Source organism: Musca domestica, unplaced genomic scaffold (assembly GCF_030504385.1).
Source record: "Musca domestica strain aabys unplaced genomic scaffold, Musca_domestica.polishedcontigs.V.1.1 1, whole genome shotgun sequence".
NCBI lineage: Eukaryota > Metazoa > Arthropoda > Insecta > Diptera > Muscidae > Musca > Musca domestica.
The window spans coordinates 18,090,149-18,106,736 of record NW_026712114.1 but is presented as its reverse complement, the minus strand read 5'-3'; the positions used below and the strand labels follow the sequence as shown (position 1 = coordinate 18,106,736).

Genomic DNA, 16,588 nt, shown 5'->3' with positions numbered 1-16,588 from the left:
TTGTATATTTATTTATTTTATTGGTTTGAGAAGTAAAAACAAAATACTTTCAAAATAAATGGTGTGAAGAAACATACATTCTGTCATGTCTGTTACGATTCACAGATCTGGTACGAATCATAGGGAGACGTTCAGCATCCACAAATCCCTCTCCTTGTGGCTGTTTTCTCGATTATATTTACGCAAAGCTTGACAGGCTCAACGAGATCAATCTGTTTAGCTCCTTACAATAATTCTTGCATGAAAGTCCCAGCTACAGAAGTTTGTCCCAAACGGTAAATATTTTCATGCCTTTTAGATTTCTACAGTTTTCTTAATGGATTCTGCCACTTTTCACCGAAAATTGTATTTATTTGAAATCAAGTGTTTTTCATGTTGTCAAAATTTTATTTTTTTTTTTTGGTATTTTATTTTTCCACAAAATTTGTTGAAGTATTTCGTTCAGAAAAATGATTTGTGAACCTAATTTTGATTTGCCACAAAAATTCGATATAAAACAATTGCAAAATGCTGCACAAATCGATAGCAACACCACTGAAAACGCTCCTGCTGATTGGCTATTGCAACATGTTAAGCCTAAAATTTCCTATTTGCAAAAAGATTTCAATATTTTACCGAAATTCTATGACCAATTCGAACATTTAAATCGTGTACTATCGGTAAAGGAAAATCAATACTTAAATTGTCGCTGGAATCAATTTCTGAATAATGCACCACGGGAATATGTCAAAATACGTTTATTTCAAGATTTTCAAAAGGAAAAGGAGTAAGTGAACATTTCCCCTTTAGTTTCATCCAAATCGATACACTGTGTTTTTAGCAATAATTAAAGGAAAATCTAGCAGATTATGAAATCATAGCTGAATACAGGGTGAGATAAAAAAGACTGCAACATAGTCAAACGACATAAGTTTTACATTTTTTTTAAATTTTATTGAATGAAAGCAAAAAATGATGGAAATAGCATCAAATAAGTTTAGAATTGTTCGAATTGGTAACCTTGGCACGAATTATGGCCTTCAAACGGCCAATGAAATTGTCACTCGCTGCCCGAATGTTGCTCTGCGGTATTTTTGTCCATTCCCGGTGAAGCGCTTGCTTAAGGTGATCGACACTTTGGTATTTTTTAGTACCAACCTTGCTTTCCAAAATACTCCAGACACAATAGTCCAACGGAGATTTTGGTGGTCATTGCGCGTTGGAAATGAAACGAAGAACCTCATTTTGTAACCAATCTTGGGTGGCGCGTGCTGAATCTTATTGGAATGTCCAAGGTCTGCGGCCAAAATATTTGCATGCCCAAGACTTTAATACACCCTTCAGAATATTTTCGCGATAATATTCGACATTTATTCCGATGCCACGGTCGATTAATACGAGCAGAGAGCGACCATCGGCTGTTATGGCGGCCCACACCATCACCATGGCCGGCCGGCGCTTGAGTTCTGGTGGCCAACCGAAGGTGTACATTTTAAGCTGACCTTTTTGTTTGTTTACAAATTGCTGGACAACAAATGTTTTCTCATCGGCGAAAGCCAAATTCGGCAGTTTCATTTCATTTCATTTATTTCATACAATTCAATATAAATAAGCCAACATGGCCAAAATCTTATATTAATATGCAACAGTATAAACACAGCCTATAACTATATTAACATAAAAAAAAAAAAAAAAAACCTTAATACATAACAACAAATTTACAAGAATTATACAAATTATATTTATAAACAAAATACTTTAAATAACAATAATCAGACCCTCAGACACAACTTCTCCACCAAGCTGAACAACAGTTAAGCAAGGCAGAGAGGAAAAATGCAAGAGGCATCCATACCTTAAGGTGCTAACCATCACTCGCTTCAAATCGAGCAAATGTAGCAACTACAAGCATAAGAACGAAATTCATACAAAAGAGAAAAGAAAAATAAAATAATAACGTTACTCAACAGAAATTAAACAACCATAAAAATGGCCCCCCAGCCAATAACTAAAAAGAAATAACAAAAATAACCCGCAACCAGAAACTCAATGAACAGACAAATATTCAAAACACCTCTTCCTGTATGTATTAAAATAGTAGGTAAAATTACGTAGGGTCAGAGGCAACTGATTCCACAATCTCGCAACTCTCACAATAAACGCCTTTTCACCAACTAAAGACGAAAACCTCGGAAGTAGCAATTGCGGATTCCGAGATGATCTACAAAACACAAACTTATTATATAAAGGAGAATTAACATTAATCATAATCCTGTACTGACACAAAAGTAGGCGATACTCAACATATCTGTCAAAAGACAGACCAAGAAACTTAATAACATACTGTGTTACATGATCACTACGGCGCAACCCAAACACATACCTAACAATAGAGTTAACAAGTTTGCGCACGCGCAAAATTTGGCAAGCATTGGTTCCAGAAATTACCTCCAAACAATAGTTGACATGAGACATTAATAAGGATCTGGCTACCATCATCCTAACACCAAGAGGCAAGTGAGCCTGAAGACTATAGAGCCTCCTAAGCTGAAAACGCACACGAGACAGCAATGAATCAACATGCGCAGAAAAATTAAGCTTGGTGTCAAGGACTACACCTAAACATCTCATCTCATCCAAAACATTAACCACAAAAGAGCCAACACAGATGCACGGCATAGGAACATTACGAGGACTATTAAACAGAAGAGCTTCGGTTTTATTCCAATTGACAGACAAACCATTAGAGGAGATCCATGCAGAAAGCAATCCCAACGTAGTGTTTGCCACATTCTGCAACTCAAAGAGATCTGCACTTCTAAAGAAGACATGAATGTCATCCGCATACATGAAGACCTCACACGCAGAATTAGGTACGGAACCCATAATATCATTAATGAACATTATAAAAAGCAGAGGGCCAAGTACAGACCCTTGCGGGACACCACACCGAACAGCACAAACATCAGACTCAACACCCCTGTGCACAACAAACTGAGATCTCCCACTCAAATACGACGATATCAATCTACATGATGAAGAAGAAAAACCAAATTTGTCTCTCAGCTTATAAAGCAGAAGCGCATGATCCACGGAATCAAAGGCCTTAGACAAGTCAAGGCCAACGAGCAAACCAACATCAGAACCATTGAACACATCACGAATGAGATCAGTGAGGGCTAAAAGATGAATAGTGGTGCTAGAACCACGCCGAAATCCAAACTGAGAACTACTCAAATATCTATGGTCATCCAGAAACTCCACAATAGCATCCTTAATTATATGCTCAACTATCTTCGACATAGCCGGCAGGATGCTTATAGGTCGAAGATTCGTCTGCTGATAAGAACTCCCCTTCTTCGGCACAGGCACTACACGAGCAACCTTCCACGCAAGCGGAAAGGTTGACGTCATAAAAATACAATTTACAAAATGCAGAAAGTGAGAACAAATGTAAGGGAATACACATTTGAAGAACTTGATAGGTATACCATCAACACCTACAGCATTTGACTTAACATTCCGCAAAGCACGCAACAAATCATCCATGTACACACAGTCAAATCTAAAAGAATCAAAACCATTTGCCCCACTAACCACAAAATCCCGAGATGAAGTTAAATTACCAACACTACAAAAGTAATTATTAGCAGCATTGACATCAATAAATGGGACATCACAACCATCATCAAGACAACCAAACGACTTTAACGACTTCCATATCTGCACACTACTCATACGACCAAACATTTCCTCATAAAATTTCCTTCTTTCATTACGCATGACAGCCTTACAGCGGTTTCTGTACATACAAAATATTTGCCTGTTGCGAACCGTAGGACACCTACGCCACTCCAGATAAGCCTGATCCCTAACGTAACAAGCCGATTTCACCACATCCAACTCCAACCAAGCATCATTTTTTGGGCAAAAAGAACTGGTAGCAGTGGGTACGAAGGACAACAAATTTTGAAACAAGAAATCAAACAACGCCAACTGTTGGTCAACATCACTCGTAAGATACAGAGGACTAAAATCAAAATTGCAGACATAATCTTCCACACACCGCCAGTCGGTCCTACGAAAATCCAGGAATTCAATAACTTTTTCTTCGGCAATAACCGGGAGTTCAACACCTCCAAAAATCAACGCATGGTGAGAAATACCAGGACACTGCCCCTGCAAGGAAAAATTCAAAGCCAAGGTCTCAGAGACCAGGCAAAAATCAATCAATGAGGTGGTGCCACGAGCAACATCCAGGTGCGTCGGACAGGAATTGTGCACAACATAAAGCCCAAGAGATCTACAAAGTGTTCGCATTGATAAAGAATTTAATGGTTTAAACAAATTGCAGTTAAAATCACCACAGACAACAATGTTCGTATATGAGTCAAAAATGCCCTCATGAATAAAACGAAATGAGTCAACATCCCCACGAGGTAAGTAGACGACAGTAAAGAGCACTGTAGTGCTCCCCAGTAAAAGCTCCACAGACAAAGACTCACACACACCATAACTCTCCGAACGATAAACCACCTTATACGACAAATTATCACGCACATATAGCATAACACCTCCACCAATACGGCCAACACGGTCATTACGCAGAACCTTGTACCCCGGAATCCGCAACGACCTCGAAGACACCGCAGGGTTAAGCCAAGATTCAGTCACTGCAAAAACATCAATACCACTACCAACAAGCATACATCTCATCTCATCAACCTTATGATTATATCTAGACGGTCGCAAGCTCTGACAATTTAAGTGCCCATACGCAAATTTACCATGGAAGCCAGAAGAGACACGCCTGAAAAATTGAGCATCCCTGATCACAGGTCCAAGATTCCCATCAAGGGACATAGAAATAAAAAAAAAGGCTGGGGAGCATAGTTATAGAAGTTAGAAAAGTCATGTAAAACAATAAAATAATAATAAATACTATATAATAAAAATATAACAATATAAATATATATTAAAGGGAAAACAAAGGCAAATCTTTTTTATATCAAAATGTCACTTGCCCCAAGAAAAATAAAAAAAAAAAAATTCAAAAATACTGAGATCAACAGAAACTAGCATACCTTAAAAGTCTAAAGAATCACCATCACCAACCAGCAAATCCAACTATACGCCATCTACTGCACACCGAGATCGATTGGCCAATTCAAACAGCTCACATTGTTCAAACATAGTTTTCACTCCATCAGGGAGAATTACTTCAACCAAAGGCTGGTCACCATTGACCAACCTAAAACTCTTAATATGCTTCTTCCTCAGCAAACCACGACAAGCAAACACAAGCTTCGAAGTGGACTTAATCAGGTGATCATTTATATACACCCGGGATTCAAGAAGACAATCCTCCATTACCTCCTTCAAAAGTAAACGCCCCTTCTTGGAAAAGTTCCGCATCAAAACATCTCTGTCCTGAATAGAGTTAAACTTTACAAGAACCGCTCTACGATCAGAGATGTAACAGCAATGATGCAAATCACGGGGTCCCAGTTGCAAACCACAAACCTTAGCAATTTTGACAACCTGCGCTCTAAGGTCCTTAACATTATTAGGCAGGCCTCTGATAATTACGTCAGAACGGTTCAGTCTGCGCTGGAGGGTAGAATTAAACAATTCCAGCTCACGAATTCTACCAAACAATCTCTCCTCCATACTTGCAGCAGTGCTTCTCACCTCACTAACAGCTGACTTCAATTCATCCACTGATCTGCTGAGCACATTCAAATTGCTTTTCACCTCAGAAATTTGAACACTATACAACTCAAAAAGTGCATCAGCTTTGGCTTTAAATTCACGCACACACTGGTCCATATAGATGTCCATCTGTTTCTTCATGGTCAAAAGCAAGTCATCTTGCCAACGGCGCACAGCATCAGAACTGCCAGCAGCAACATCATCAACCACAGAGGCACAAGCAGCAGGGGACAAATTAGGCACCGAATTAATAAGAATGCCACGATCAACAACACCCGACGCACCGTCACCACCAGCAGAACGCACACAGGCACTACAAGTGTATCTAAGAGCCTTATTAGCTCTCGCCTCAGCTTCAGACACACCCGCACAATCCAAATGAAAAAAATTCACACAACCAGTGCATCCAATTTTGTATTTCGATTTTGCAATGTGCTCATTGCAAACATTGCAGATTAATTGAGACGGCATTTTGTAATATGTGTAACTATGCGCACTAGCCAGCAAAACAAAGCAGCAAAAATATTAGGTTGTGACACTCCAGAAAAGCAGCAATTAATACGTAACTCCAACAACGGCGAATGGCAAGGAACTCCAAAAATAGTTTCCAAAATACTAATAGCCAATTACTACAGCACAAACATCAAATTTTGAATTTTAATTATTTTCCTTGGCACAGCAAATAAATTATAGACTGTCCATGTAGGGATCACTCGATCGAAAAGCCAAGCGAAGCAACTCTTTAAATCTTTTGCGGTGTAAGTTCTTGAACATTTTGGAATTTCAATGGCTTTCCCCCGAGCTCATTTTTAAATATTTGCCGAATGGAATATTGCGATATGTCCAGCTCACGAGACATTTTCCGGCCACTGCGACGCGGGTTTCGATAAAGTCGCTTCTTTACTTTTCGAACTATTTCTGCTGATTTTGCTGTTTTCTTCCGTCCAGCATCTCAAATTTGAGATGCATATTTTATTTCACATTCGGTACCGGTCAATTTGCCGCCTAGATCATTCGATCTAACGCCTTTAGAGTATTTTTTGTGGGTATATTTTAAATCTCATGTCTGCACAGACGAGTCCCCTTCAATTGACTTATTGGAAGACAACATTGAAGAATTTATTCGTGAGATACCGGCTGATTTTTATGTCATTTCTTATTTTCAGACATTTTGTGGTCAAGCGGAAAACATTAAATGGTCAATTTTATGGTGTGGACAATAAATTAGCACCAATACCGCAATTAGATGATCCCAGAAAATAATGAATTTTTGCATGTTTCTTTCAATTTAATTTTTTTTTTTAATTTTAAATTGCATGTTAAAAATTAGATACTTTATTATTATTCGAATATGGTGGAACCTATATATATAAACATACATTTTTGCACTCTAAACCTCTTATATTTATAATTAATATATATTATATTAAAATATTCATGCGAAATAAAGATTAAAAAACAAAAGATTTTTTTGTGAAAGGAAATTTTGTTTTTAATGGAGATCTAGTTTTGGAAGCATTTAAAAAAGGTGATGTAGGAAAAACTGAGTTTATGGGGAGGCAAGTAAAGATGCATGTGCCACTTTAACTCTCCTTCAGGATTAGATTTGTGAATGAGTTGAGTTTGGAAGAATATTTTTTCTTATTTTTTTTTTTTTTTTTTGAATACCTAGATGAAATAAATCCCAATCCTGTCTGTGGCTAGCTTTCGATTTTTTCCAATTTCTCTCTCTCTCTTTATATTGTTGCCATGCTACAATGATGTTAGAATTAAGAAGGTAACCTCTTTTAAATAAATATAGATTTTTTTGTAATTTATTTTGTCAAATTTAAGGGAATAGCAAAAGCAGGGCCTCAATTCTTGTTCTATGAAAATTTGAAATGAAAACTTTAATAAAAAAAATTGCCCAGGGGGTCAATTCTGGTTCTATGAAAATATGAAATGAAAAAATTATTTTGAATTTCGTTTTCATAACAACTTTTCATAATTCGTTTTCATAAAAACATATTTTCCGATTCTGATTCATTTTGTGAAAACAATGTTTCAATTCCGTGTCGCAATGAAACTTTTGTAACTATGTTATTGAAATAATTGTAAAGTTGACGTTCATATGTTAACAGGAAAAAAATAATATTGTCGTAAAATCAAACAATATACGATAAAAAATGTCAAGTTCCATTATATTATATTATATATCGCAAAGACATAGAATAGAACAAAGGTTAGTACAATTATCTAAAAAAGTTAACATGAAATAAATATAAAATTGTTTAGGAACTCGCTTCGAATTCTTAGACGCAGTCTTCGGGATCACCACAATCCATTTGAAATAGCCACAGAGGAGAGCTTTTTTGAGTTGTATAGGATGCCGAAGCATTTGTGTTTGGAACTCATCGAAGAATTGAAGCCATTTTTGCCGAAATCAAGAAGAGTCCATGCAATTCCATGCCATCTAATAGTACTAAGTTCATTACGTTTTTTTGCTACTGGTAGCTTTCAACGAAGTGTAGGACAAGATAATTTATCCGCTTTATCTCAAACATCCGTAAGCAGATGTGTAACTATGGTTGCTAAAGCTTTGAACAATATTTCACACAATTATATAATATTTCCCAAACAAGGAGATTTCCCAGGACTTAAAATAAAGTTTATGGAGAAATATCAATTTCCAGGGATTATAGGAGTAATTGACGGCACTCATATTAAAATATCTGCTCCAAGGCGTGAAATTGAGCATATATATTACTGTCGAAAAGGAGGACATTCAAAGAATGTGATGATTATATGCGATTCAAATTATATTATTTTGGCAGCTAACGCACGATTTGGTGGTACAGCACATGATTCTTATGTTTGGAGAAGTTCCCAAGCTTGCAGAAGACTGGAAGATTTATATACTGGAGGAGAACGTAATTATTGGCTTTTAGGAGATAGTGGTTACCCATTGCAGGTAAAATATACGAACGTATTATGTGTAGAGATAATAAAGTGTATTCGTTTAATTTACCAAATAGCCGTGGTTGATGACTCCTATACTTTCAACGTGCAATACATCTGAAGAGCGCTACAACATCGCTCACAAATCGACACGAGCTTTAGTAGAAAGATGTATTGGTATACTAAAATCAAGATTTCGATGCTTATCAAAAGAAAGGACACTTTACTATAGTCCACCAAAAGCAGGTCTGATAATAAACGCCTGTTTGGTCCTGCATAATTTTTTAGTTCGGAAAAAGATACCGCATCCGGAAATAATATCAGAGGAAATGAATGACAATGGGGAACAAACAAATGCAACTGCGGATATTTCATGCCGAAATATATCAAGTATTGCAAAAAGGCAACGTTCCGAGATAGTTGAAAACGTATTTGCTCAATAGATAAGAATAGATTGAAAAATCAATACAATCATCAAAAAAACAAGTGAAAAAGCAGTTGAATACCGTCCACCATTTGGAAAGAATTTAAAAATTCTCAAAAAAAAAAAAAAAAAACAAAAAACTAAATAAAAAGGCAAAATCGTTACAAAATTTTTTAAAATCTTAAAAATACTATACGAAGACTTGGATCTAAAATTCTGTCTGTACCTATAACGAAGTGTGGGCTTTACCTATACGTGGGCCTACATAACAAATATTCAATATCAAAAGTCCTGCAGACCAAACACACATTTGAATAAAATTGTATCAATCTACTTCAATTCGTTTGGACGCTAGGGTGATTTCCACGGACAGACAATTTTTATCCACACCTTGCTGATTTGTGTCAAGCTCGTTTCCAAAACAGTTTAAGAATAATCGACATCATTTTTAGTAATGGCTAGAATTTATTTATTATTATGTCAGTAGCCATTATTATTACAAGGTAGAACTTGAATGACTTCCTGTATTTTTTTTAAAAAATCCACTTTTGCTTGTGTATCAGCCTTAATCGCTTCTGTTTGCTCCTTTATAGCTTCAATCTCCCTTTCCTTTAGAGTATTAGACTTTCTCATAGCTTCCACTTTCTCTTCTTCTATTTTAAACAATATTTCAAATTGTGATTCATCAGGATATAAAGCAACCTTCCGTTTTTCTTTCCTTGGTCTTTTTCCTCCCAATTTAATTGTAAATGTGGAATTTTCTCCAGTTTCAAGATCTTCATCCAACTCTACAATTTGGTCATCAAGTATCTCCACCATATCTTCCTGATAGCAAATATCTGATGAGTTATTTTCCACATGTACTCCGGGACTACATAGGAACCCCATCTCCTGAGTTTTATCCCCATCAACCGCTTCTATTTTGGTAATATTTATAATCCTCTGTTCTACTTCAGATAGTTGCTTGATTTTTTTTGGTCCATTAATTCCACTTTTTTGTTCGTCTCTTTTCATCAAAAGGTATTTGGAGCGTGTATGTTGCCTATACGAATGGAAAAAATTGCATAGATAAACGCATGTACAATAACAAACATTGGTTGGTATTAAAATACGTAAAAGCATATCGAGCAATTCCATTTCCATTCTCCGGATCGTTAGATCCATTCTCCCAATTTTGCTCCTCTACAAATAATAATACTTATAACATTCTTCCAAAAAATCTTACTACTATTTTTAATATTCTACAATTAAAATAAGTCATACCTCAAATCACTCCAATATTTTCTCCACTTGGCACCATCCTTCATAGTCCCTCCAATAGCATTCAAGCATTCCGCCAATTCCTTCCATTTTTCTTCTCTATATTTTGCACCATCAACAGTACAAAATCTTCAATATACGTATATTTTTATTTTGTAAAGAAACATGATTTTTTTGTAAAATTTTAAATTGTCTTACTTGTCATTCGCCAAATCGACGTTTTCCTCAAGGAAATTTATTAAAAATTCCTTTTGTTCTTCTGAGGCTCTTTTACCACGGACCGATTTTTCCATTTTCATAAAGAAAATTTGTATGAAAAAATATTTTTCAACTGAAAACTTTTTTGATTCAATTTTCATGATTGCATAGAATCGGAATAGCTTACTTTTTGAAAATGTGAAAACACTAGTTTCACTTTCTATCGTTCCTTTCATATGAAAACATTAAAACATATGTTTTTATGTTTTCATAGAACTCGAATCAGTATTTGTATGAAACGGTGAAAAAACTTTTCATTTTACGTTTTCATAGAACCAGAATTGACCCCCAGGTCCTGATTTGTGATGATTTTTAAACGCTAAAGGAAAATTTTTCAAAGAAGAGGGTTGACTTTTTCACACAAAAAAATTTGACTTTTGAAAATGCTTGAAATTTTAATTTGAATTGATAGTATGGTTCATAATTGTACGTTTGAAGATGATTTCGTGGAAATTTTAACCGCAACCGGGCCCCAGTGAAAAAATATTTCCTTAAATTCGTGGCACAATTACAGAAGGTAGAACAAAGCTACCTCATATTTTCCTAATTTTTAAAATGAGTTAAATAGCGCAATAAATGAATAAAATGTCTGGATTTCTCTCAAAAATATGATCCCAACTTTTCAATCTTTCAATTTCATGGCTATACTGGTTAATAGCTTTAATGCGCGAGCCGCAATTCATGTATCTTTCAATCATTGTTTTTGAAAATATTTTTTTTTTTTTTTCATTTTTCAAAACAATACATACACAAAATTGGCAGAAGTCGGACACACTTAGAAAAAAATTGTAATCAGCTGTTAGCTCTACCTTACGTTTTTATTGTATTGTGGTCAAAACCAGTATACAGTTTGTATATATGTGTGTATTGTTTTGAATAAAAATAAAAATAATTTGAAATTATTTCAAATTTAGTGACAACAGAAATGAGTATTTTCTTCATTAACGGGCAACGAAATGGACAATTTTGGTATAAAACCATCTAGTCGTACTATCTTGGATTCAATGGAGAAACAACATTCAAGTTTTGTGTGTTTCCCCAACATAACAATTTTGTGAAAAAATGTTTAATTAATAAAACCAATTGTTGAATGTTTACGATCTCGTTACTTGGGCAAAGAAAGTCTTTTGTCATAGGAGTTATTTTAAAATAACTCCTGGGAAGAATATCCCCAAACAAAAAGCAAGGGAACTGATGAGAATTGGTGGCTCTTTCCGAAAACTAGGTATTCCTCGCTTTTCCCCGCTGTTAAACATTACCATATTTCTCCACTAATAAACAAACATTGTTTTTATAAAAACAACAATAATGGTATTAAGCCTACTTTACAACAACAAAATACTACGGTATCCCGAACATGTCAATACTCTTCTATTTTAATTTTCATACATTTCATGCCAGCACTATTCTATTTTCATAGAACAAAAATTGAGAATCTGGAATCTTGTGCAAAATATTTCCTTTACAAAATTTTCCTTCTGGCATTTCTTTCCTTTATAACTAAGTCCATAGAAAAAAAATTGTAGCCCAGATGTCGTCAAAGGTATAATATTGAAAAAAAAAAGTTTTTTTATTGCACAATATCCTCCTCCTTCTTAATTCTACCATGGCTGTTTCTAGGATTTTGATTTTTGTCGTTCTCTAATCCGAGACAAAAATTTTTCTTTCACAAAATTTTCGGTGACTCTGCATTTCTAATTTCTTAGTTCTTTTTTTTTTTGTAAGGACTTAAAATATTCAGAAATATTCTCTCTAGAGAGAGATTGAGAGTTGTTAAATTCGCTCCGAGTGATAACTGGGCCCAAACTCTCGCAGTCGATAGAAAGAAATTTTAAAATTAAAATCTTAATAAAAAGAAATGGTTCTTACTATACAGGGTGAGATGAAAAAACTGCAACCAACATCAGACTGTTGTCATTTCTAAGCCACTCGTCCGACAGCTGTTAGAATTATTCCAGTGACAGCTCATTACATTGTCTAGAAGCGTACAAAAGCATTTTGGTGAGAATTTTCCAGAAAAAAAGTTATTCGTGATGGAATTCAAGCGTCTTTTTATTTGGCTGGAAAACCACAAGTGGCTATCGTTAGAGCATTCCAGCATTTAAATGCGAATAAATCTTTTGTGTCTCGTATCATCGCTCGTTACCGTGATACTGGTAGCGTAGCCCAACGTCAAGGAAGTGGGTGGAAGAAAACAGCAACATCAGCAGAAATGGTTCGAAGAATAAAATAAAAGCGACTAGATCGAAACCCGCGTCGCAGTGGCCGAAAAATGGCTCGTGAACTGAATCGCATATCGCAATATTCCATATATTGAAAAATGAGCTCGGGTTAAAGCCAATGAAATTCCAAAAAGTGCAAGAACTTACACCGCAACAGAATGAGAATAGACTAGAGCTTAAGAGTTGCTTCGCTTGGCCGAAAGTGCTGAACCGTCGAATTTGGTTTTCTCCTATGAGAAAACATTCGTTGTTCAGCAATTTTTAAACAAACAAAATTATCGTGTTCAAATATACATTTTCCATTTCGATCGAAATTGTTTTCAACAACGAATGCGAGAATTTGCCACTATTGAAAGTACGGGAAAACTTGTGACATTCCTTTACAGATCTCATCATTTTGCCTGCAAGTTTAACTCGTTTTTTGTTTGGGTATGGAAAGGTTAGGGTGCTCAAGTTAAAACTGGTAATAATAATACAAATATAAAAATTAAAAAGACTACAACAGTAAATACTACTACTTATCGCTAATTTGTTAAAAAAGTAAAATACATAACATTACAATATAATTGTTTTAATGTAAAGAGACGTACGTTATATGTTATAAATTACACTAATCTTAAAGCTAAACGAGAAGGAATCAGTCGAACTGGCCGACAGAAAGAATATATACCCTCAGTCTGGGACCGTTGTATGGCATTTTTGAGGAGGGGATTTGTTGGCGATCTTGGCTAATTATAAAATTAAATCAGATAAATAAAATCCTAATTTATGAAACAATGTTTTCCATTTCAGGAATAGATACAAGTTTGATAGAAATATAACAATGTGGGAAGTTCTGTATGAAGTCGCATAGAAGTATAATAAGGTACAGCGTTCGAATCAAATAGGAGGATCCGTTTGGCTCTGTATGAGACATTTGGTACTGTTTCTTATGTGGTAAGACAATTTTTTTTTAAACTTGCGCTTAATAATAACATACAGATAAAGAAAAGAATTTGTTTACTATTATACAATTGACAATGGATTTATGAATATAGCTTTTGACAATTAGATGAAGTAAAAAACGTTCACATCTTGTGAACCTTAAGATTTTGCCTGAACCTCAAGATTTTGTCTATATTGGAAAAGGGTCATGCTTAGATTGAGTCCTTTCTCTACTTGTACATAATTTTTAGTTTTTCAAGAGACAAGCTGATGTGTGGACGATAAGAAAATGAGTGCGTTCAACTTATCCACCTCAGAACATAATCCTTCTCCTTTAATAGAAATATCAAGATGTATTAAATTTTACACCAATTTCCAATGCTGTCTTGAGGGTTATCAAAAAAAAAATCTGGCGGACAGACTGACGAACGGTCATAGCTAGATCGACTTCAAATATCCGAAATCAATAGGGTTTTTCCTGTGACCACCAGACTGAAGGTATAACAGTGGATGAAAAACAAGAAATCCCATTTGTTTACTTTTGTAATTCCTGCATATTGGCCTCAAAGAGAGCCATATTGATTTTGTGCTTCAAAGCGATTAATATTTCCCGACTTGTAATATTTCGCATTTCATTGGCAACATATTCACCGTAGGTGGTGTGTTCATCGCGTCCCATGGCCGCTGCCGTCGCCGAGGGTGTGCCAGTTGTAACCGCCACTGTGTTGGGCGCCAATGACAGAGGCGGTGATGTGGTTGCCATTGTGTGTATTGTACCGGGAGCCAATGAATTACGTAGATGCAATTTGGTAGATGATGTTGGCGAACTTAAGGTAGCGGTTGAGGCATTGAGTATTGTCATTCCGGATGGTTGTTGCTGATGATGATGATGTTGTGATGCCATTTGATTTGGTGTTGCCGTCAATATGGTGGCCGTGTGATGCCCAGCGGCATCATAGTATATGCGTTTTGTTGTTGTTGTGGTACTACCACCCGGCGACACGGTGGTATGTAGATGATGTGTTGCATTGGCGGGCGATTGATGATGTTGCTGGGAATGATGCTGCTGCTGTTGTTGTTGCTGTTGATGATGGTGCTGTTGCTGCTGTTGTGGCACATGATGTTGCTCATAGTATTCCCCCTGATCGTGTGAATCTCGACGTTGTATCTTAATGATGCGTGCCGGTATTGTGTGAACTGTTGTTGTATTGTTGGACGAGGCATTTGTTGATTGAACCCCACCACCAGCCGTCATACTACCATTTCCAGTGCTTGTGGCATAGTTCAATTCCTCATCGGATGTACTTTGTATATTGAGTGTGTCCATTTGCTCATCTTCCTCCTCAATGTGATGTAGATCGGCATGTTCCGTCTCAACATTGGTTATTTGCAGTTCACTTGCCCCAGCATGGGTATAGGCATCGGTATTGTGATGCTGTTGTTGCGGCTGCGACTGGTGGTGATGATGTTCCAATGGCACACTCAATCCTTTCATTGACATTTTTGGCTTGGCTTCTTCGATTTCTTCCACATCTTTGGTTGTTTCCTCAATGAGTTTTTCCAATTCATGTGAACGGCTCGACGACGTTGACGTTGCATTTCCACCCGCCGGCACGGCTTCATAGGTAATGGTAGTGGGACGGCGCTGCAGTGTAAGGAATTCCTCATTTTCATTACCCGAACCGACACTGTTATCATGCTGCTGTTGCACTGGTATAGTTTCTCGTATAATATATTTTGTGGTCACTGTACCGTCTTCGGTTATTTCGGCCTTTAAACGGCCCTTGTTCGAGCGACAAGCCTTTGGGGAACTTAAAAATTGCAGACACTTGAAACCAAACCATTTGGAATTGTAGGGTTCCTTACGTTTCATGCGATTAATTTCACGATGATACTGGGTGCGGAGCGTATGGAATTTCTTTTCAATTTCCATAATGGGTATATTGCCACCCAAGGATACAACAACTTCGCCGAGCAACTTATGTTTTACATCTTTCTTGCGATAATCTTCATGGGTCATGTCCCACAGACCTCGTCTTTTGCGATATTCCTGTATTAGGGACAGGGTCTTTTCTCTGGTCCATTCCATGGCCATCTTCTTCCTCTTAGCTTACTTTAGTTTGTTTCTTTTTGTTTTCTTTAAATATGAAGATTTCCCACTACTTTTCAGAGTCTAGTTAGTATCTGTATCTGTGCAAGTTCGTGCGTGTGTATGTTTCTCGGTGGTGTTGTGAAACTAAAGTTTCTTATATAGATTTTCTTCTATACAATGTATACAATGTTGCAGGCGTTTCTGTTTTTCATCTGATGATGTGTTTAGATTCTTTTTTGTTTTTGTTATTTACCCTTTTGCTTTGTTTATATTTATTTGATTTCCTTGCGGGGCCATTGAACACACTTTAGCTGTTGGTTTTTTTATTACATTTAATTCTTTTAATTATAAATATTGCTTGAAAATTTAATTCACGTCGAAAATAGTTTGATTTGCATTTCCACCCGACACTACAATATGGCAACACTGAAAAGAAAGACAGCACAGAGAGAAAATCGATAATAAAGATGGAATCAAAAGGGAAAGGCGGACAACACAAAAGGAATCAAAACAAAACGTCCGACAACACAAGTGGTTTGAACACATTCACCAAAAGAGCACGGAACCAGCTCCAGCTCATCCAGGCTCATAAAAGGGTCTAGTTCGATGGGGTGGTATAAATCGATTTCTTGTACCCTAGAGTACAGTTTAAAAGTCATATATAGTTTACAGTTTGAAAATTGTTCGTAATTGTTAATAGTGGAAAATAATTGTATTTTTATTTGTGTCTTAATTTTCAACCTATTCTTTTAAATAAAAATATAAAATATTTTTTTTCCA

The 16,588-nt window shown here is 36.1% G+C and overlaps 4 protein-coding genes across 5 annotated transcripts; 2 read left to right on the top strand and 2 right to left on the bottom strand.

The window, feature by feature from the left end:
- The first annotated feature begins 389 nt into the window (after positions 1–389).
- LOC101888484 (uncharacterized) lies at positions 390–6,976 on the top strand. The gene is made up of 2 exons (XM_059120117.1): positions 390–766; positions 6,858–6,976. The coding sequence occupies exons 1-2, from the start codon at positions 450–452 to the stop codon at positions 6,952–6,954; spliced, it is 414 nt and encodes a 137-aa protein (XP_058976100.1). The 5' UTR covers positions 390–449; the 3' UTR covers positions 6,955–6,976.
- A 590-nt stretch (positions 6,977–7,566) lies between these two features.
- Positions 7,567–9,870, top strand: LOC131801403 (putative nuclease HARBI1). The gene is made up of 3 exons (XM_059120110.1): positions 7,567–7,912; positions 7,966–8,641; positions 8,706–9,870. The coding sequence occupies exons 1-3, from the start codon at positions 7,857–7,859 to the stop codon at positions 9,069–9,071; spliced, it is 1,098 nt and encodes a 365-aa protein (XP_058976093.1). The 5' UTR covers positions 7,567–7,856; the 3' UTR covers positions 9,072–9,870.
- LOC131801404 (uncharacterized) lies at positions 9,416–11,405 on the bottom strand. 2 transcript variants are annotated; one of them, XM_059120116.1, is made up of 3 exons: positions 10,511–10,880; positions 10,316–10,441; positions 9,416–10,094 (listed from the first exon to the last, which is right to left on the bottom strand). In XM_059120116.1, exons 1-3 carry the CDS (start codon positions 10,744–10,746, stop codon positions 9,533–9,535), a joined length of 924 nt encoding a protein of 307 aa, XP_058976099.1. In that variant the 5' UTR covers positions 10,747–10,880; the 3' UTR covers positions 9,416–9,532. The 2 variants fall into 2 exon arrangements, 1 of the variants encoding a protein (XP_058976099.1); XR_009341813.1 differs by lacking the exon at positions 9,416–10,094 and adding an exon at positions 10,183–10,234 and having other exon boundaries at positions 10,316–11,405.
- A 1,235-nt stretch (positions 11,406–12,640) lies between these two features.
- On the bottom strand, positions 12,641–16,208 carry LOC101888333 (myb-like protein Q). Its single transcript, XM_011297781.3, has one exon. The coding sequence runs from the start codon at positions 15,809–15,811 to the stop codon at positions 14,252–14,254; it is 1,560 nt and encodes a 519-aa protein (XP_011296083.2). The 5' UTR covers positions 15,812–16,208; the 3' UTR covers positions 12,641–14,251.
- Between the last annotated feature and the right edge of the window lie 380 nt (positions 16,209–16,588).

What these genes read in the sequence shown, in the direction of transcription:
- LOC101888484 (XM_059120117.1), top strand. Translation starts at nt 450, where the DNA reads ATGATTTGTGAACCTAATTTTGATTTGCCACAAAAATTCGATATAAAA. An exon ending in GATTTTCAAAAGGAAAAGGA is followed by an intron (nt 767 to 6,857) that starts GTAAGTGAACAT and finishes TCTTATTTTCAG; the next exon opens with ACATTTTGTGGTCAAGCGGA.
- LOC131801403 (XM_059120110.1), top strand. Translation starts at nt 7,857, where the DNA reads ATGTCAAGTTCCATTATATTATATTATATATCGCAAAGACATAGAATA. An exon ending in AGACATAGAATAGAACAAAG is followed by an intron (nt 7,913 to 7,965) that starts GTTAGTACAATT and finishes AAAATTGTTTAG; the next exon opens with GAACTCGCTTCGAATTCTTA. An exon ending in ATAGTGGTTACCCATTGCAG is followed by an intron (nt 8,642 to 8,705) that starts GTAAAATATACG and finishes TTTACCAAATAG; the next exon opens with CCGTGGTTGATGACTCCTAT.
- LOC131801404 (XM_059120116.1), bottom strand. Translation starts at nt 10,746, where the DNA reads ATGAAAGGAACGATAGAAAGTGAAACTAGTGTTTTCACATTTTCAAAA. An exon ending in GTCGATTTGGCGAATGACAA is followed by an intron (nt 10,442 to 10,510) that starts GTAAGACAATTT and finishes CGTATATTGAAG; the next exon opens with ATTTTGTACTGTTGATGGTG. An exon ending in AAATATTGGAGTGATTTGAG is followed by an intron (nt 10,095 to 10,315) that starts GTATGACTTATT and finishes CCATTCGTATAG; the next exon opens with GCAACATACACGCTCCAAAT.
- LOC101888333 (XM_011297781.3), bottom strand. Translation starts at nt 15,811, where the DNA reads ATGGCCATGGAATGGACCAGAGAAAAGACCCTGTCCCTAATACAGGAA.